Source organism: Thalassophryne amazonica, chromosome 21 (genome assembly GCF_902500255.1).
Source record: "Thalassophryne amazonica chromosome 21, fThaAma1.1, whole genome shotgun sequence".
In the NCBI taxonomy this organism is placed as follows: domain Eukaryota; kingdom Metazoa; phylum Chordata; class Actinopteri; order Batrachoidiformes; family Batrachoididae; genus Thalassophryne; species Thalassophryne amazonica.
The window spans coordinates 40,398,613-40,419,473 of NC_047123.1; the positions used below are offsets into that span (position 1 = coordinate 40,398,613).

General features: G+C 43.3%; 1 protein-coding gene and 1 pseudogene across 1 annotated transcript in view; one reads left to right on the top strand and one right to left on the bottom strand.

The window, feature by feature from the left end:
• cep43 (centrosomal protein 43) overlaps positions 1 to 16,235 on the bottom strand; it is a 72,202-nt gene extending 55,967 nt beyond the window's left edge. Inside the window, exons 1-4 of the mRNA XM_034162303.1 lie at positions 16,207 to 16,235; positions 12,943 to 13,066; positions 8,779 to 8,832; positions 8,635 to 8,689 (exon numbers count right to left, since the gene is read on the bottom strand). Coding sequence (XP_034018194.1) covers positions 8,635 to 8,689; positions 8,779 to 8,832; positions 12,943 to 13,026 — 193 coding nt within the window. The 5' untranslated portion in view covers positions 13,027 to 13,066; positions 16,207 to 16,235. The remainder of the gene's footprint in view (positions 1 to 8,634; positions 8,690 to 8,778; positions 8,833 to 12,942; positions 13,067 to 16,206) is intronic.
• Positions 16,236 to 19,148: 2,913 nt separating this feature from the next.
• Positions 19,149 to 19,670, top strand: LOC117502819 (annotated as a pseudogene).
• The last annotated feature ends 1,191 nt before the right edge of the window (positions 19,671 to 20,861 follow it).

Genomic DNA, 20,861 nt, shown 5'->3' on the forward strand with positions numbered 1-20,861 from the left:
ATTCCGATCTTAGGGCCCTGTCCCACTGGCGTTTAGGAGGATTTGCACATGAAATGAGGAGACAAAAGCTGAGCGTCCACAACAAAGGTGGGCGGAAATGACAAATGTCCTGGGGTGGATCAGTGAATACATGAGGAAGAAAAGCGGATATAACAGGGAACAGAAGCGAAGGAGACCGCGGAGGCGCCCCCATGAGGGGCACAGCGGCCGTGATGCACTCGCTTCATCCATGCCCACTCTGTCTGCATGCGCGACATACCATTTGTGACCGTGATGTGGCCGTGCTGGGCACGCGTCATATCTGTTTTGCACGCTGTCCCGGTCCACCGCCAAGCCGCGCCAACCTGTCGGATGCGGATATCAGCGGATGACAGGGGATATGCGGCGCGTTGGTTGTGTATGTCCTGCGTATGTCTTCAGTATGTGTTCAGGCAGTGATGCGGATCTCATCCGCAGCAGGATTTTTGAGCCGCTCAAAAATCCTGGCTGCGGACATGCATGCCTCTGCGGATGATCACGGACGTCTTCGGATGGCGGCCGACTCATACAGGAATGTTACACGGTTATTGCGGTTGTTTGGCGGATGTGGGCCACTTTTGTGCGCATTCCATCCGCAAATCCTCCTAAACGCCAGTGGGACAGGGCCCTTAGGTACAGAGTGAGTGGTTTTGCTGAAGCTTGCTAAATGTCAAACTGTAAACAGGCTGACCTGGCTCCTGTTTGTAAAGTTTGCAGAATTTAAGATACAAAAGGAGCAGATGTAATAAAAGATAATAAATGATAATCATGTTTGTACAGTACATTTTATCTAACATTTTTTTTCTAAATTTCAAATTTATTAATTTATATAGCGCCAACTCATGACAAGGTCACCTCAAGGCGCTTCACACGACACAACTCGGAAAACAGAACACAATTAATTAAAAGATTAAAAACATAACAAAAGAACAAAACCATAAAAGAGTAAAAAGAATAAAAACACATAACATAATATACTAATGATAAAACAGGGAAAACAAATGGTCTTAAGTCTTGATTTCAAAGTCTCCACAGAATCCGACTGCCTTATGTGTGCAGGGAGATCGTTCCACAGAGCAAGGGCATGATAAGAGAAAGTTCTGTGACCCGCAGACCTTTTAATTCACCCTAGAAACACAGAGAAGTCCTGCACCCTGCGAACACAGGGCGTGAGCCGGTACGTAGGGCTTAACCAGGTCAGCTAGGTAGGGAGGTGCCAGCCCGTGAACAATTTTATAGGCCAGTAACAGAACATTAAAATCCAATCTTGCAGAGACAGGAAGCCAGTGAAGGGATGCCAAAATGGGCGTAATGTGATCAAACTTTCTTCTTTGTGTCAAGAGTCTGGCAGCAGCATTTTGAACCAATTGAAGACGCCTAATGCTGGACTGCAGTAAACCAGAAAACAGAGCATTGCAGTAGTCCAATCTAGAAGAGATAAATGCATGCATCAGAATCTCAGCATCAACCAGACAGGATGGGACGAATCTTCCCTATATTTCACAGATGGAAGAAAGCAGTCCTCGTAATGTCTGTAATGTAGAGGTCAAAGGACAACGTAGGATCAACAATTACCCCAAGGTTCCTCACTTTGTCCGTATGATGTATAACACATGAACCTAAGCTAAGCGCTAGCTGGTCAAATTGATGCTGATGCCTCGCTGGACCAAGAACCATCGTTTCAGTCTTGTCAGAGTTTAAAAGAAGGAAGTTACTAGACATCCGGCTTCTCACTGATGCAAGGCAATCTTCTAAGGATTTTATGTGGATGAGATTACCAGCAGTTATTATCATGTACAACGAGAGCAGATAACATTCTGATCATTGGTGACTTTAACGTTCATATAAATAAGTCTTCTGATCCCCTCTGTAAATCATTTATGGAAATTGTGGATGTATTAGGATTTCGGCAATGCATTCGGGATTCGAAGCACATTAGTGGAAATACCCTGGATCTGGTTCTCGCACGTGGTATTGCTGTCACGAATATTGACATCATGCCTCTTACATCAGTGGTCTCTGATCACTCACTTATTAAGTTTACAGTTTCACTGCCGTGTTTAGTGGGACAACAACCTTATTTATCATTACGGCGATGCATTAACTCCTCAACTAAGACTGAACTAGAAGCTAGACTGAATGTCTTAGCCTCACTTTTGACAAATACCCAGTCAGCAGACAGACTTGTGGATAGTTTAAACTTAGTGCTCAAAACGACACTCGACATGATTGCACCACCTATTTTGAAACCGCGCTCCCCCAAATCGCAGTCACCTTGGTTCAATGATTACCTGTGTGACCTCAAGCATAAAGCAAGAGGTCTAGAACGGAAATGGCGTCATTCAAAATTAGAAGTATTTCACCTTGCGTGGCGTGAAACTATCTTAGACTATAAGCATGCATTATTGGCTACAAAGCGGACCTATTACTCTGATTTGATCAACAAAAACAAGCATAACTCAAAGTTCTTGTTTGACACGGTGGCAACACTTATTCATGGACAACCACCTGTAGCTCGCTCTCCTTTTACAGCACAAGATTTCCTAGATTACTTTGAGAAGAAAATACAGGACATTAGGTTGAACACATTCCAGCATGCTTTAACCCAGCCACTACACCCTGCTATTGAGTTGGGCGCCATTACTGAGGTGTTACCTAGATTTACAGAACTTGATAGTATCTCTCTAGACATGCTGACGAAACTCGTAATGTCAACAAAAAGCACAACCTGTTTATTTGATCCTATACCAACAAAACTGTTTAAGGACCTGTGGCCCACTCTTGGGCCGACTGTGCTGGAAATTATTAATCTTTCTTTAACTTCTGGATCTGTTCCTAAACGTTTCAAATCTGCAGTGACTAAACCATTACTTAAGAAACCTAATCTTGACCCTAGTGTATTGAAAAACTATCGGCCGATATCAAATTTATCATTTTGCTCTAAAATTCTGGAAAAAGTGGTGTCACGGCAGCTTGTAGACTATCTTACTGAGAATAATCTCTTTGAGCCACTGCAGTCTGCTTTTAGAAAATATCATTCCACAGAGACGGCTCTCACTAAAGTGGTGAATGATCTTCTGCTTACAATGGATTCGGACACCACTACGGTTCTGTTGCTGTTAGATCTCAGTGCTGCATTTGATACAGTGGATCATCATATTCTACTTGATAGGTTGGAAAATCATTTTGGGATTACTGGGAGTGCCCTTGCATGGTTGACATCATACTTGACCAGTCGTTCTTACTGTGTTTTGTACAGTAACACTACCTCTAACCTTAGTGACATGAAATTTGGGGTTCCTCAGGGGTCTGTCTTAGGCCCCTTGCTTTTCTCCCTTTATATAGCACCCCTTGGGCACATATTGCGGCGTTTTGGGATTACCTTTCACTGCTAAGCAGATGATACTCAGTTATACATGCCGATAACTGCTGGTAATCTCGTTCACATAAAATCCTTAGAAGATTGCCTTGCAGCAGTGAGAAGTTGGATGTCTAGAAACTTCCTACTTTTAAACTCTGAAAAGACTGAAATGATGGTTCTTGGTCCAGTGAGACATCGGCATCAATTTGACCAGTTAACACTCAGTCTAGGCTCATGTGTCATACATCACACTGACAAAGTGAGAAACCGTGGGGTAATTTTTGATCCTTCGTTGTCCTTTGGTCTCCATATTAGAAATATTACTAGGACTGCTTTCTTCCACCTGCAAAATATAGCAAAGATTCATCCCATCCTGTCTATGGCTGATGCTGAGACCCTGATTCATGCATTTATCTCTTCTAGACTGGACTACTGCAATGTTCTATTTTCTGGTTTACCGTAGTCTAGCTTTAGGGCTCTCCAATTGGTTCAGAATGCTGCAGCCAGACTTTTGACACGAAGCAGAAAGTTTGACCACATTACACTCATTTTGGCATCTCTTCACTGGCTTCCTGTCCCAGTGAGATCAGATTTTAAGGTTCTGTTACTAACCTATAAAATTATTCATGGACTGGCACCTCCCTACCTAGCTGAACTAATTAAACCTCACGTACCGGCCCAGGCTTTACGTTCTCAGGGTGCAGGACTACTCTGTCTCCCTAGGGTGAATAAGAAGTCTGCGGGTCACACAGCTTTCTCTTATTGTGCCCCTGTTCTGTGGAATGATTTCCCTGCATCAATAAAACAATCAAATTCTGTGGAGACTTTCAAGTCCAGACTTAAGACGCACTTATTTTCCCTTTCATATGGCTAGCATACTGGTACAGTTTTGTTTTACACTTTTTACAAATATTATGTCCATCAAATATTAATGTGTTTTTAAACTTTTCAATGTCATTTATTTTCTTAACAGACAGAAAAACACAAAAAAGAACTTTGATATTTCAACATAAGTGCAAATTTTTTGTCTATTATTCTTGCTTTCAATGCATCTAAAACCAGTCAAAATGACTCGCAACGCGCACCGCCTCGGGCGCTAATTGCCAACAGCACCGCTATACTAAAAATTTCTGGGGAGAACCCTGTATCATGTGAGCACGAGACCACTGTATGGAGTGTGCATTCGTAGCATCTTCTTGTGAGATGCTGTGGTGGGAAACATTAGATAATGAACATCACATCGCTTAACACGCCTTTTGAAGAATATATTGAACAGAGTGTCTTTTCTAAAACCTCAGAAACCGGGCCAGACAACAGGGAAAGCGCCAGTCAAACGCAAAGCATCAACCCCTGCAAGTGTAGAAGCTTCAAAGAAGAGGTATGAAGAGAGAGGAAGTTTGTGAGTAGCTGGACACAAGGAAGAGGACAACACAATATACTGTTATGTCTGTCGGGATTTTCATTCAATTGCGGACCAGTAAGTCATTTTTAAATGTTTAAATAAAAGAATTTGATTTGCTTTATCAAAAAACATACTGGCAAATGATCATGCATTGAACAGTGATAAATTCAGAAAACACACAGGAGAGAAGCAGATGTATATTGGCATTTACCAATTATTTAAATTTTTTCCCCAATTATGAACAATTGCAGGAGAGAAACATTATGAGCTATGTCTTGGCTAACAGATTAAAAGGCTACAGGCTATGCATGCAATATGTAATAAAATGTATTTTTTGGAAATTCAAATTTACCACCCACACAGGAGAGAAGCAATTTATGAAAAAAGTGTAATTTCAGTACTTCCACAACAGCATGCCCCCAGACACCCCTAGGTGACACGCACCATTGGCATACGTATCGCGTGCCTTCGGCATGCTTCACGCGACTCGCGCCTGCGGCGCTCGCTTGTCCGGACAACCAGCTTTTCCTATAGGACAAGCAAACCGCCAGGGTGACTTGTCCTATGGACAAGTACACTAAAAAGCTTAATGTCAATGCCTGCACAGCACTGAGATCTAACAGCACCAGAACAGTAGTGGTGTCCGAGTCCATTGCTCACAGAAGGTCATTCACCACTTTAGTGAGAGCCGTCTCTGTGGAGTGATATTTTCTAAAGGCAGACTGCAGTGGCTCAAAGAGATTATTCTCAGTAAGGTGGACCACGAGCTGCGGTGAAACCACTTTTTCCAGAATTTTAAAGAAAATGATAGATTTGATATCAGCCTATACTTTTTCAATACACTAGGGTCAAGATCTTAAGTAATGATTTAATTGCTGCAGATTTGAAACATTTAGGAACAGTTCCAGAAGTTAGTGAGAGATTAACAATTTCCAGCACAGTCAGTCCAAGAGTGGGCCACAGGTCCTTAAACAGTTTTGTTGGTATAGGATCAAATAAGCAGGTTGTGCTTTTTGTAGATGTCACAAGTTTCGTCAGTGTACCTAATGAGATACTATCAAATTCTGTAAATCTAGGTAATACCTCAGTGGTAGCACCCACCTCAATAGCATGGTGCATTGGCTGGGTTGAGGCATGCTGGGATATGTTTAACCTAATGTCTTCTACTTTCTTCTCAAAATAATTCAAGAAGTCCTGTGCTGAAAAGGGAGAGCGACAAACAGGTGGCTGTCCATGAATGAGTAATGCTACTGTGTTGAACAAAAACGTAAGAGTTATGCTTGTTTTTATTGATCAAATCAGATTTAATAGGCCTGCTTTGTAGCCAAAAGTGCATGCTTATAATCTAAGATGCCTCTAATTTGGAGCTACGCCATTTCCATTCCAAACCTCTAATCTTCTGTCTGAGGTCACGCAAGTAACCACTGAACCAAGATGACTGCCTTGGGAAGGCGTGGCCTTAATAGAGGTGGCGCAATCTCATCAAGTGTAGTTTTGAGCGCTGAATTTAAACTATCCACAAGACTGTCTACTGATTGAGCATTCTCCAACACACATTTTCTATCTGTATTTTTATTTCAATTCATATAAGCATTATGTTTTGGTGTTCTTTGGAATGAAACTTTGGAATTTAAAACTGGTTTATTGGCATTTATTTCTGAACATATTTTAAAATGTGTACTTAAAATATCGGAGTGCTAGTAATTATGACCACGAGAGTTTAGGCTTCGGTTTGATTGCTGAAATTTTGCATACTACAACTTTATCATCACCAGTTATACAGCTTCATAGGTGGAGTAGAAAACACATAAAATTTCAGCTGGAGTTTGTCAGGAGGTAAAAGGAAGACAAGTTTACAGTTTAGCCGTTTTCTTGTAAAACTGAAAATACAAACGTGAAAATAGTCAGACTTACTTGTGTGCCAAACTCAGCTGAAAATGAAATGCCACCATTCTATATCTTTATTTTCTTTAGTCTGGTGTTATTTTTGGTTCTGCAGTGGTCTTGATTTGTTTCTCTCTTCCCCTCTAAGACTGGAAATAATTATCAGCCATCAGTCAGCCATTATTATTGTCAGGAGGTTGGTTGCCATGTTCGTCCATCACGGGGACAAAGATTGTATCACAGTGTACTTCAGGAATGTAAATATTTTTTTAACTTGTCTTTATATATATAATTTTTATTACCAATTCCAGGTCATACAATCATTTATACAAATTATTCTTTTAACTTTTGTCATTTAGCCATCTGTAAATTAACCTTTAACAACAATAACAAGAACATCCCAAAAAAACAAACAAAAAAACGAAATAAATCAAAAATACAGATGCAAACAAGGACTATATGGGCATTAATACTCACAAACCGTGAAGTAAGCCTAACTCTATTTTAAGTAGGATAAAATCCAACACCAAATAACATTATGAAATAAAATTGAAAACGGAAAAAAGAAAAGAAAAAGAAATGAAGAAAGAAGTAAAAATAAACAAAAAAAAATTCTTAATCAAAGGTAATAACAGTTAATGGGGTGAACCTGAAGAACACAGATCCTTTATAAAGGGGAATGTATTAATAATCAAAAAGGACAACTCCCCCAAACAAGAAATGGTCGTACTGATCTTTTTTTCTAAAAATTTCCCTGTTGATGCTTTAAAGCAGAAGTTATCCTTCCATCGTGAAGATATCATATATTATGTCCATTCATTCCTCTACTGTAGGTTTTCCTGGTTTTAACCACCTTCTAGTAATTGCTTTTTTAAAACTTGTCTTTCATGTTTTGTAAAATAAAATAAGATGAAAGTACTAAAGGAGGATAAGAAACTTGAACATTGGAATGTTGCACTGGAAATAATATAGAAGATTCTGGAGAGGAAGATCATCTAAACAGATGAATTAATAAATAATTATAGGCTAATGATTACTGTGATAGATTAGCTTTCCTAAGAATACGTCAAGCAACAAACTGGATTTAGTTTTATTATCTTGCCAAAACGAAGTTCTGCAAGATATGTTAGTCAGTATGTATCTTTTTTTTTTTTTTTTTTTTTGCAATCATTGCATTTTTCACCTTTAACTCGCGGTGTAGCACACAGTTTACATTGCAGAGTTTTACAACTTCACATACAGCAGCCCTGGCAAGGTACCTTTCAGCACACAAAAGAATCAAGCTCAAGGTCAAACATGAAATTCAATGAAACAACTTTCCTGGTCGCAATTTTTGGAATTTGACATGAACATAGTGATAAGCCTTGCCCATAAACCATTACCTGGGATAAGCGACTGACCTTGACCTTCAGGTCAGTGTGCTGAAAGATACCTTTCAGCACACAAAAGGGTCAATGTCGAGGTCAAGGTCACAGGAAGGTCGAATACTAAAGTCACAAAAAATTTTTGCTGGTCACAATTTATGCTTTTTTGCCTCCAAATTTGATATGAATATAGTATATTCCCTTGCCCATCAGTCCCTCTTCATGGTGGTCGTTCCTCATAGTAGTCTCTTTTGTTCACCTTTAGGCGAGATACTGGCCACTCTCGGGGTGACAGTTTTCATTTTTTTTTATCTTTATTCCTTTCCAAATTAACTGAAGGCAACAAATTCAAGAGAATGTGTTGTTAACTTCTACTTTTCAGTTTTAAATTGGGAAAAGTAACTTGATCTCAGGCAGAAATGAACTGAGTAACGTTATGTTATCAAGAAAAAAGATCAAATCCAGTGGATCCTTAATCACACACAAACCACTTGCAGAAAAGAGCAAATAGAATTAAAAACCTAATGAAAGATTTTTTTAAATGAATGAATCTGTGAAAGAATATTTTTAAGAATATAAAACACTGAAGTTGAAGCAGAACTCACCCTCTCTGGTGTTGAGACAATTCTTCAGATTTTCATTGACAAGTGGACTTTTATTCTGAAAGAAGAAAATAAAAAAATATATGTGGATTTTTACCTTACAGGCAATGAGCTACAGAGACGATGAATCATTATGGGAATACTTACCTCCACTTTGTCCTGCTCCTCCATGGCCAGAAACACGGCAGCTCGCATCTCCGCCTACAGGAACCAAAGCACAAAATGACAAAAAGGTCCTGAGAAATGTAACAAGTCTGATAGAAAGATTGGCAGCTGCATCTCACACATTTTTGGCATTATACACTAAATGTAATCGTTTATGTGAGTTTGTCTCCAAAGTGAATAATAATGACCAAATACCACCTAATTTATGAAATACAGTCAACCTCACTAACACAGTATCATTAAGAACAACCAACCTACTTAGTTTTTATAAGAATCAGGCAGTTCACATGGGGCTGTGATAGTGACCAACTCAGATTTAGCTCAAACTTTGGTAACTGGATGTACCCACCACCAAACAAACATACACCAAAACTTTTGGCCAAATTCCATATGGTGACCTCACCAGGGGTCATCAAAGTTCACACCCAGAACGGCCTTAAACTGAAATTTGGTGAACAGGAAGGATTTGAACAGCTCTTACATGAAATGCGTTCAATCAAAGTACTTTTGTGATTCAAGTATTATGGGAGGACAGTTCTTCAAAAATAATCACTAATCTGCATTGGGGGATTGAACACGTTGACTATAGGGGGCGCTTCAAGTTGGTGAATTTCCAGAAATACTCATATTTGTGAAGGCTATTACTCGGTATGCGTTTAATCCCCCAGCAAGATTTCTGTTGTATTAGAAAGGGCAAGACTTACCCTCTTTAAACAACAACAAAAAACAAACAAACAACAACAAAAAAAAAATCAGTGGGGGATTGTATGTACAGTATTGGCCACCAGTCCAGGACGAAGTGGTCAAATTTGTGTTTTTCATACAACTTTGGTGACCCCTGGTGGCCAATGCGTTTAATGAATTATCATAAACTGCATTTCTGTTGAGACTAATCCTTCTTTTAGAAAAATCAATTGGAAAATCTTTGGGGGACTTGCCAGTTTTTGGGTTAGGGTTACCTATAGGCCGCAGAACGTCAGGATAGGAAGACGTACATCCACCACCATCATCCTGAACACTGGGGTGCTACATGGCTGTGTGCTCAGCCCAGCCCTGTTCACCCTCTTTATTCAGGACTGGACCACCATCCACTCTTCTAACACTATGGTGAAGTTTTCTGATGACACCACTACAGTTGACAATGAGGAGGGTCTCTACAGGGAGGAGGTACAACATCTGACCCGGTGGTGTTCATAGAATAACCTGCTTCTGAACACCACCAAAACCAAGGAGGTCATTGTGGATTTCAGGAGGACCAGGAAGACCGCCCCCTGACCACTTCACAAAAACGGTGAGACGGTGGAGGTGGTGGACAACATCAAATTCCTAGGACTCCACATCACCAAGGACCATTCTTAGTCAGTCAACACCTCCCACCTGATGAAGAAGACACAGCAAAGGGTCTTCTTCCTCAGGAAGCTGAAACGGGCTGGTCTAGCCCCTCAGCTCCTGGTGAACTTCTACAGGAGAACTGTGGAGAGCATCTTCTCTCAGGGCATGACTGTGTGGTATGCCAGCTGCACAGCAGAGAATAGAAAAGACCTGGCTCGGGTTGTGAGGACAGCCCAGAGGATCGACTAGTACTGGTGTGCCTGACCGGTCGATCACGGGCTGAGTTCCAGTCGATCGCATGAAAAAAAAAATCTGTCCCTGGACTCAAGAGGATTTAGTGCTGCTATAACAGACTGATGCAGCAGGTGGCAGCAATGCATCAACAAGGATGCCGGCTGCCATTACACACCGGAGTAGAAGAAGAGCTCTTCTTCTATGGTGGGTAACAAAAATTTTCATCTTGTATTATTTTTTTCATTTGTTCAAATGGCAAATCCATCTGTCTTATCTGCAATGTAAATGTGGTGTTACTGAAGAAAGGGAATTTGGAGCGGCATTTCAGACGATTCACAAGAAATACGATGCTAACTTCTAATGCTAACCCGGCTAAATCCCCCCTGCTCGCTCGAAAAATGCAGGAATTGAGAAGTCGGCCAGCAGCACAATGATTCATGGTCCATAAATATGAAGAGTGATGAATGTGGTGAACAAGATTGCAGTGCTCTGTTCGGGCCAGGAGTCTGAGGACGCATTTATTCTGTTCGGAGCTGGAGGAGACACACATCTGCTGCACACAACCTTATGTGGCTCAGCAGAGGTCTGGTGGCTGCTGTATCACTGTATTAAATTACTAAGCCATATATATTGTTTTATAACACAAAGGGGCAATAAACATGAGTGTAAAGATGATTGAATATATCATCAGAGCAGTAAATTGATCAGTCCGCATGAATACCGCACAGATCACTGCTGCTGCTGCGTTCATGTACCGTCGGAAATTACAGCTTGTTTGCTTGGATTTTTTTTTATGTGGGTGGGGGGGTCTGCGTCACTGGACTCAGGTACCTTATATAGGCCAGAATTAATCTTCTTTTTTTTTTAACAAAAATAAAAACCACCACCTACCAAAAGCAACTGCTGATTTTGAAACAACAAAAAAGTCCTGTAATTTCCGACGGTACCTGAACGCAGCAGCGTTCTGCGCACATTCACATGGACTGATCAATTTACTGCTCTGATGATATATTCAGTCATCTTTACACTTATCTCTATTACCCCTTTGGACAGTTTGTTATAAATCAATATATGGCTTAACGTAACGTAATACAATTGAGCAACTGCAGCCACCACAGCACACAAGCGGTTTTTTTCAGGCCTCCTGCACACTCCTGCGATCTTTTCGGCTCCTACGCATCCTGCACCTTTCGGTCCAGCCCTTTCTGGAACGGTCTTATGCCTGCAATTACAGAATTTCTGAAACGTTCAAATCATGCTGAATATGCACAGCTTTTTGATTTGAAAGCAAGTTTAAAAGCATATTACATGTGCTATCAAGCAGGTTGCAACAGTGTGACCTGCTTTCCACACATGGACACAGAACCTTAGCACCAGGACACAGATCATGGAGCCAAGAGTGTGCGTTATAATGATCATGTGCACAGCATCTTGTCAGAATTTGACAGGCGCTTCACTGACTTTGCATCCAAAGAGCCTGTTATCGGTTTTCTCTGTTTTTCATTTGGGGAAAATATAGATGCGGACTGTATATCGTCCAAAGTGGCATCACTCTTCAACCTGGATCCTCACACTGAAAAATGACATTGAGCTCAAATCCAGAGCAACACCTGACATGAATGTCCTAATCTGGAATCTAATGCAGACAGTGTCTGAGTGCCTGCTTACAGTTGCACTCGGCTCCTACTGTCCCGACCAGCTTGGTCCTCTCGGGGCCAGAAGTCCCACTAAGGGTAGGGAACAACTTTTCCTACTTGAGGCCAGCCCTAGGCCTACTTGTGCTTATTCTTTTCCACCATGCACATTTACTTCAATTGATGCATTATTACTGTTAAAACCTGCCAGAAAATTGTGTTATTATATTGATGCACAATATATTGCGGCTACACTGTGGCGTTCGATACGGCTTGGTAGCTCTCGATACACTGTCAACTTTAAAAGTAGATCTTGGTTCAAAAAAGGTTGGGCACCCCTGGACTAGTACATTGAGGAACAGCTTTTTCCCAGAGCTGTAGTCTCCGTCACCCCTCCTCTTCCTGCCCCCCCTCATACCCACCAGCTTCAGCTACAGTCTGAACCACAGGCCATTGGACCAACTGGATTTTAAACAGCAATGGACAGTGAAAATTTTGCATCTCAGTTTACATTGTAAATAACACGTCTACTGTTGTCTTGTGCACCTTATTGCTCTTATAGTTTAATTTTCTTCATTTTATTTTATTTTTATATTTAATCTTTGCTGCTACTGACTGGTCACCAACGAAGTTTCGTTGTTTATTACAGTGACAATAAAGTCTCTCTTATCTTTTATAAGAACACATTCGTGGTGTCTTGCTGTTCGGCCTCAGTCACGTCCCGGTTAACTAACTTAACCGATTACAAAAAAAGCAGTACAAAGTCACTGCTGGCTGTTGTTGAGCGTTGCTTGTTTTAACAGCAGGTCTGTAACTTTTGTAACATTTCAAATAAAGAGAATTAATTCAAATATTCAGTTTTTTTCCCCAAAAACGTCTCCGCAGAGTGGCTATTCATTCCGGTTAGCATTAGCTTGTGTTAGCTGCTAGTTGTTGTGTGTCGGACCTTCAGTTTATTGAGAACTCCGCTGTGTTCCAGGTTCTGGGTCAGAAGGTCCCTGAGCTCCGTATCGTCCTCCGCTGCAGACATTTTAAAGCCAAAGCTTCCTGAAAACTAAAACCACAACCACCAACAGTAGTGATGTTAAGCTCGAGCCAGTCTGCTCGACACAGCATCGAACTTTTTGAACCAGAAGTGTCAGTGAGCAGCGTTTCGAGCACGCCGCCATCACGTGACCACTGCGAGCGAGGCCTCGTTACGTCACACCACGTGTCGAGCTTCGCGGAAAATTCGAATAATCTGGGCGTGTCAATACGACCCGCCAAGTATTTAAATGAGATCTGAATCGCAGCTCAAACCGTGGGTTTGTGAGAGGAGGAGATTGTTAGTGACACTGTTATTGCCAATTAGCACGTGAATGGGAGCCAAGGAAAGCATTAGTTTATATTTAGGTCTAGTTTAGAGTTCATTTACTATAGTTAGCTACATACACATAGGATCTAACATAGACAGACACACACCAAACACAACATATACAACATTTATTCACACAGTACATCAACATAGGTTATAGGTTCGACTATATATTATAGGTAGATCAGAGACTGAGCTGAGTGACTGAAGTGTGTGTGAGAGAGTGAGTAGTGGTGAGGAAGCGACATGGAGGAGCCAGTTCCAAAAAGAGCTCAATCAATCTCTTGGGAGCACTTTGATCTAATAAGCCCCAAAAAGGTCAAGTGCTTGATTTATGCTCAAGAGTTGAGGTACAGTAACAATACGTCTTCAATGACACCTGAGGTCCAAACATCCTGAGACATCAATGGCTGCTGCTCCTGGAGCAGGAATCAGGCCATGTAACCTGTATTTTATTCTTTATCTAAGATTAAAACACACTCATAAACAAAAATAGCTCAGCATGTCAGACTGTATTTCCATTAAAGGCAGACAAGCTGTTTGGATGAGGCACTGGTGGACTATGTTGTGGAAGATGCACAACCATTCAAAATAGTGGAGAGCAAAGCCTTCAGGGCTTTACTACAAAGGTTTGACCCAACATATGCCCACCTCCAAAGGAGAAGACCGGCTCAAATACTGGGCGACACAAGTCGCAGTCTATCCCAATTTGCAGAGAATGGCAAATAAATATATGTCGATGCAGCAACATCAGTGCCTTGTGAGCGGGTCTTCTCCAAAGCTGGAGAGGTGGTGAGGCAGAAGAGGAGCCGATTAAAGTCCAGCACCGTTGAAATTATTATTTTTTTGAATAAAAATAGTTGAAAGTTGCACAATCACCGTCTCCTATCCCCTCTATTCTACTAATTACAGTAACATAAGCACCAGTTGCAGAAGCACGTCTTTCTCACTTTTCCCGTCACATTTAACCAAATATAGTTTGAGGAATGATAACACAAATCTACATATAGTCTACAATAAAGGCTTTCACTTGAGGCCTCCACTTGAGGCAAGGACACTCCACCGACCTGAAGAGGTCAATGCACCTTTTTCCGGTCGAGAACCATGGCCTCGGATTTGGAGGTGCTGATTTTCATCCCGGACGCTTCACACTCGAGTGGAGTGGCCTCAAGTGGAGGAGTTTAAGTATCTCGGGGTCTTGTTCATGAGTGAGGGACGGATGGAGCGTAAGATCGATAGACGGATCGGTGCAGCATCTGCAGTGATGTGGTCGCTGTATCGGACCATCGTGGTGAAGAGAGAGCTGAGTAGGGGGGCAGAGCTCTCGATTTACCGATCGATCTACGTTCCGATCCTCACCTATGGTCATGAGATTTGGCTCATGACCGAAAGAACGAGATCGCGAGTACAAGCGGCCGAGATGAGTTTCCTCTGCAGGGTGGCTGGGCGCTCCCTTAGAGATAGGGTGAGGAGCTCGGTCACTCAGGAGGAGCTCGGAGTTGAGCCGCTGCTCCTCCACGTCGAAAGGAGTCAGTTGAGGTGGCTCGGGCATCTTTTCCGGATGCCCCCTGGACGCCTCGCTGGAGAGGTGTTCCGGGCACGTCCACTGGGAGGAGGCCCCGGGGAAGACCCAGGACACACTGGAGGTTCCCCCGGAGGAGCTGGGGGAGGTTGTTGTGTGGGCCGCTGAAGAGGAGGTACTGCTGGCCCACCACCACCAGATGGCGCCCTGCTTGAAGTGCGGGCTTCAAGCACGAGGGCGTCATAGCAACCAGGAGTGACAGCTGTCACCCGTCATCAGCACCAGCTGTCACTCATTTCACATCATACCACCACCACCATAAAGGCCGGACTGCAACTCCACCTCCCCGCCGAGAAATCAGCTACCTTGGAGGTAATTTCTCTGCTGAACGTGAAACTGCATTATAGTCTGAACTCTTTTTGCAGCCGTATTCCTGTGGTGTTCCTTATCCGTTGGATTGGCGTTAGGTGTGATCAGCGACGGCTTCGCTCCACACTCCATCCAGATAAGTGGTTAGACAGGAGCTGCACGAGTGTGTGATTGGAGGTGGAGGTACTCCCTCCCAAAAGAACACTGACGGTGGAATTACTGAGTGTGCAAACTCACACTCATCAAAACTGTTTCTGTTCTCTGCCAGCAGTACCTGGTCTGACAGCTGGAGACAGTGGCCACCTGGGGCTCCAGGACTTGGCGGCTCCGGTGTTCTTCAGATCCGTTGGCGGTGGAGGCTGTGTGGGATCCGGCTCGGTTCTAGACGGAGGTCTCCTGTCCCCAAGTCTGCCCACACGTCACTTAACATTTGTCTGTGGTACCAAAACTGTGTTTGTCTGTATTCCGTTGTGCATTTCACAACATTAAATTGTTACTGTTTGGCTTATCCATTGTCCGTTCATTTAGCGCCCCCTGTTGTGGGTCCGTGTTCCTACACTTTCACAACAGAGGTGTGTGTGGATCGGGAGGTCTGGGCGGCTTTGCTTGAGCTGCTGCCCCCGCAACCCGACTCCGGATAAAGCGGAAGAAAATGGATGGATGGATGGATGGATAAAGGTTTTCATAACCATTATGTGTGCATCTGTAGGGACTATTTTATTAAAAAGACACAATAACACATATGACATTTTTTTATTATTATTATTATTTTTCAAGAACAAACCACATCAGTCATGAATTAATGCAAACATTTGTCAGGGCACTCGCTCAAGGTAATTCTCAAAAGCAATCCAGCAGATGTCACCCTTCAAACTGTATCAAACGCGTCGAAGCAGTGTGTCGATTTTCAGCCAGTTGTGTTGCAGTGGCTCATTGGTTCATGAGGCTTCGAAATTGCCATCACTAACCAAGGGAGAGAGCAATACTAATGCTAATACTAAAGTTCTTACAGGCGGGTCAGAGGCAGTGTGACCACGGGTGTAGGACAGGGATCAGTGGTGTGGGAGCTCAACACGCCCCTTCTGATCCCGTCTCCCTGCCTTCACTGCGTCATTTCTGAGCGTCAGCAGTGATTCACCAATTATCGCCTCATTTTTCTGCTTAAAACTGTACTCCAGTCATGATCTATCTCACCGACAGATATCTGAAGCTTTTGTACAACAATTATTTCCACATAAACTCAGCATTATTTCATAATAAAAGACAGGGGAGTGATCAGCGCACCACAGCAGCACGTCTGAGTCTGACTCTACACCCAAAGCGATCAAAGGGAATAATGTGATTATTAATCATCAGATGACAAAGTAAAACCTCTTAAATCATTCGAAAGTCAGTTTTAAGCAGATTCGTGGCGATAATCTGTTAATTGCTGCTAACGCTCCAAAATGACGGGACAGAGCACACTGCAAAACCGGGTTTGCGCACGCGCAGACTAGTGAGGAGTGCTCAGTCTAGAAGAGTGCTGAGCCCCTAACCCCATCAATACATCTGAACCTGGACCCATCAATACCACCTGAACCCAGAAAACTACTGAAACAAAAGAACCCGGAACCATTGATATCACATGTATCTGTAATTCATTTGGAATGAATCTGGAATATCAGAAATCTTTATCTTTGAAATGTGTGTCAGAGTTCATGCCAAAATATTACTCACGTCTAAGTTCAGTTGAACTGAGTCTTGATTTGATTGTCTCTGCAGCAGAAACCTGCAATATCTCAGCTGGTCAACAAAATTCCTGATTAGGAAATACAAATGTCTTTGAGTTGGATTGAGCTCAATTGTTTTGTACACATGCGCGGCAACAGCAAGTTTGTAGGTTCATTTCCAGCTCTGGAATTTTAAATGAAGCTTGTGAGGTTTTTTTCAGATCTTTGTCACTTCAAAGTAAATTTTTTTTTAAAATCATAACAAACCTGGTGAAAATCAATATTTGGGGCCCAAAGTGTAAACTAATCTCACTATACTCTATACTTGTGTAGATTTCCTACTGAAACATGGCGTACGCCAAAACCTAGAAACCGGTGTAAGCACAAAAATATCCAGATGTACTCAAAGTGTGTGTATGCATGGATCCAAGCATGTTCTGTTTGTACAGCCCAATCAACGGGGAATTGAGCGCACATGCAGATGTATCAAACTCTTCCCTTTCCACACCCCTATTTAAATATGCAAATTAATTTAAATAGATCCTGGGAGCTGGGAATCCCCACAGCGTGTGTGAGGCTGTAAACGTTGTGACCTTGGAGCAGTGCACACACACACTGAAGTTAAATAAGTGAGGTGCGCCACGGTTGACAGTGTGTGACATTCACAACTGTACAAATGCATTTATTGACAAATACTGAACACAGGGACACAATCGGGGCCTGTTATAAAGCTCTGCAGCTCTAGTTTCACCATAAAAAACCATTAATAATGATAACAAAAAACATTTAAATGTGCACATGCCCAAATGTGCCTGCACTGGTTTTCATTTGGAACAATTACATGAATAAACTGTTTACCCCCGAGCAGCTACCCATCATGCACTGTGCCAGCCTCTAGTCTATTCCCAATCCAACCCAATGCATTTGGGCATCACATATAATGTGAACACTGATGGAAAGAAAATGTTTCCTATAAAGAAAAACAAATTCATCATATAATGGTGCTGCCTTTACAGCAATATGTGTGCAGTCAATAGCTCCGGTCACATTAGGAAAACTGGCTCTTACTGCAAATTGCGCTTTAATGCTGGAATGTGATGTACCTGGATGACATTCAGATGATTGTGTTCCACACAGCTGGCATGGCTTGGCTCAAGGTTGACTAGCACACTTCTGACCCATCAGCCAGCTCCCACTGGAATGCCCCTGTTGCCAGGAAGCCCAGTGTGGTCAGAACCTGTGTGGACACAGACAACCTCTGGCACCTCGCCCTACTATACTGTGCTCTAGGGCCAGCCGCAGTTCTGCGCACAACTCCAGTAACAGTTGCCTTGATAAATTAAATTGGCTTATGAGCCAAATTATCATCATGTGCAAGTTAATCCTTAGCACTGCTGCCTCGCAGCAAGAAGGTCATGTGATCACTTCCCGCCCTTTCTGTGAGGAGTTTGTATGTTTTTACCCTGTCCCAGCAGCTGAAGGAGAGAAACTCTGCCTTCAAAGCTAGTGACAGGGCTCTCTACAGCATAGCCTGTATCAGGAAGGCCAAGGAGGATTTCAGGAGGAGGACTGACGACCACCTGGACAGCAACAACAGCAGGCAGGCATGGATGGAGGTCCAGTACCTCACCAACTACAAACCCGGCATCAGAGCTGCTGAAGGTGATGGTGCATTGGCAGAAGAGTTAAATCTCTTCTTTGTTTGCTTTGAGACTGTGATACCAGGAACAGCCACATCACCGCCAGCGGCCGTGAGCAGCTTCACGGTAGGGGGAGCATGAGGTGAGGTGCACGCTGAGGAGTCTCATCACATGCAAAGCAATGGGTCCTGATGGAATCTCCGGATGGGTGCTAAAAGACTGTGCAGACCAGCTTGCTGGGATTTTCACCAAAATCGTAAACCGGTCTCTGACACAGTCTGCTGTCCAGTCATGCCTAAAGACCTCCACCATAGTCCCTCTACCCAAGAAATCCCCCATAACCAGCCTCAAAGACTACCGGCCTGTTACACTCACACCGGTGGTGATGAAGTCTTTAGAAAAAAATGGTTAGAAGTCACATCATGTCATTCATAACCCCCACTCAAGACCCAAAACAATTCACTTACAAGGTTAACAGATCAACAGAGGACACCGTGACTGCTGCCCTCCACACCACGCTGACCCAACTGGACCAACAGGGTAACTACGCCCATCTTCATGGATTATAGTTCAGCATTCAACACCATTCTCCCCCACGGCCTTGTGAGCAAACTGCTGAACCTCGGTCTACCTCACTCCACATGTCTTTGGATTAGAAAGACCGGAAAGACCCGCGCCAAGGCGAAGACCTGCAGCTCCCGGGCCGGACTCCAGTTCCCAGTCGGCCGTGTCCACCGTCTCCCGCGTAAAGGTAACTACACCGAGCGGGTCGGTGCTGGCGCCCCGGTGTACTTGGCGGCGGTACTGGAGTACTTGACGGCTGAGATCCGGGAGCTGGCCAGGAATGCCACTAGGGACAACAAGAAGACCCGCATCATCCTGCGGCACCTCCAGCTGGCTGTACGCAACGACGAGGAGCTGAACAAACTGCTCGGAGGCGTTACTATCGCCCAGGGAGGTGTTCTGCCCAACATCCAGGCCGTGCTGCTGCCCAAGAAGACCAGCCAGGTGGTACAGAGCTCCGGCAAGGTGGGAAAGAAAGCCTCCTCTTAGTCCTAGGAGTATCAGCCCGTCGGCTAACTTTAACTGAAAACCACAGGACTTTCTACCACTAAGGACTTTCTGTCAGCTGGCTCACAGAGAGTCAGGATTGGCCCCCACATATCCACAGCTCTCACACTCAGCACGAGTTCCCCTCAAGGCTGCGTGCTGAGCCTGCTGCTCTTTACCCTCTACACCGCTTACTGCACCCCGTCCACACCAGCAACACCTTCATTAAGTATGCGGATGACACCACAGTGGTCGTCTGTATCACTGGGTACAGCCTGAGTCCACCTACCAGGATTAGGTGGAACAGCTGACGGTGTGGTGTAGAGAAAATAACCTGCTCCTGAACACATCCAAAACCAAGGAGCTAATCATAGACTTCAGGAGAAACCAAACAGACATTCAGCCCGGTATCATTGGGGGGACACCTGTGTGGAAAGGGTCAGGGACTTCTGTTTCCTGGGAGTCCACATAGAGGAGAAACTGACCTGGGACAGGAACACCACACACTTGATAAAGAAGGCACAGCAAAGACTCCACTTTCTGAGAATCCTCAGGAAAAATAACATTAACCAGAGATGTCTGGTGTCTTTTTCCTGCTCTACCATGGAGAGCATCCTCACATACTGCCTCTGGAGGTGGTTTACCAGCTGCACAGGGGCAAACAGGAATGAGCTCCAGAGAAGATCACTGGGTGCTTTCTACCCACACTGGGGGACTTTCTTGGCTCTGACTGTCTCAGGAGAGCCAACACCATCCTAAAGGGCTTGTCCCACCCTGGACAGTCTGAGCTGCTGCCATCACCATCACACAGACAGTACAGGGCCATTAAAGCAAGAACAAATAGACTGAAAAACACAGTCTACCCAACTGCTATTAGACCTTTGAATGGAACCAAACAGCCAGGTCACATGACACACTGGAAATAAGGGAAATATTTGTTTATGTGTAATATCCACAGTTTGTACATACTTTTCTCTTTTTTACATAGATATATATTTTTGCGACTACGTACTTATAATTTTTTCCTTTTTTTTTAAAAAAATTGCACGTTGAACACACCTTTTTCATTGTGTTAAATTTTATGTTTATTTTCTTTTCTTCTCCAGACCTTTCAAGTTTGTGTGTGGTTTTTACTTGGGTTTATATTTGCACTGACAGGCTGCACCTTACCTTTCGCTGTACTTGTTACAATGACAATAAAGTATCTGTATCTTTGGTGTG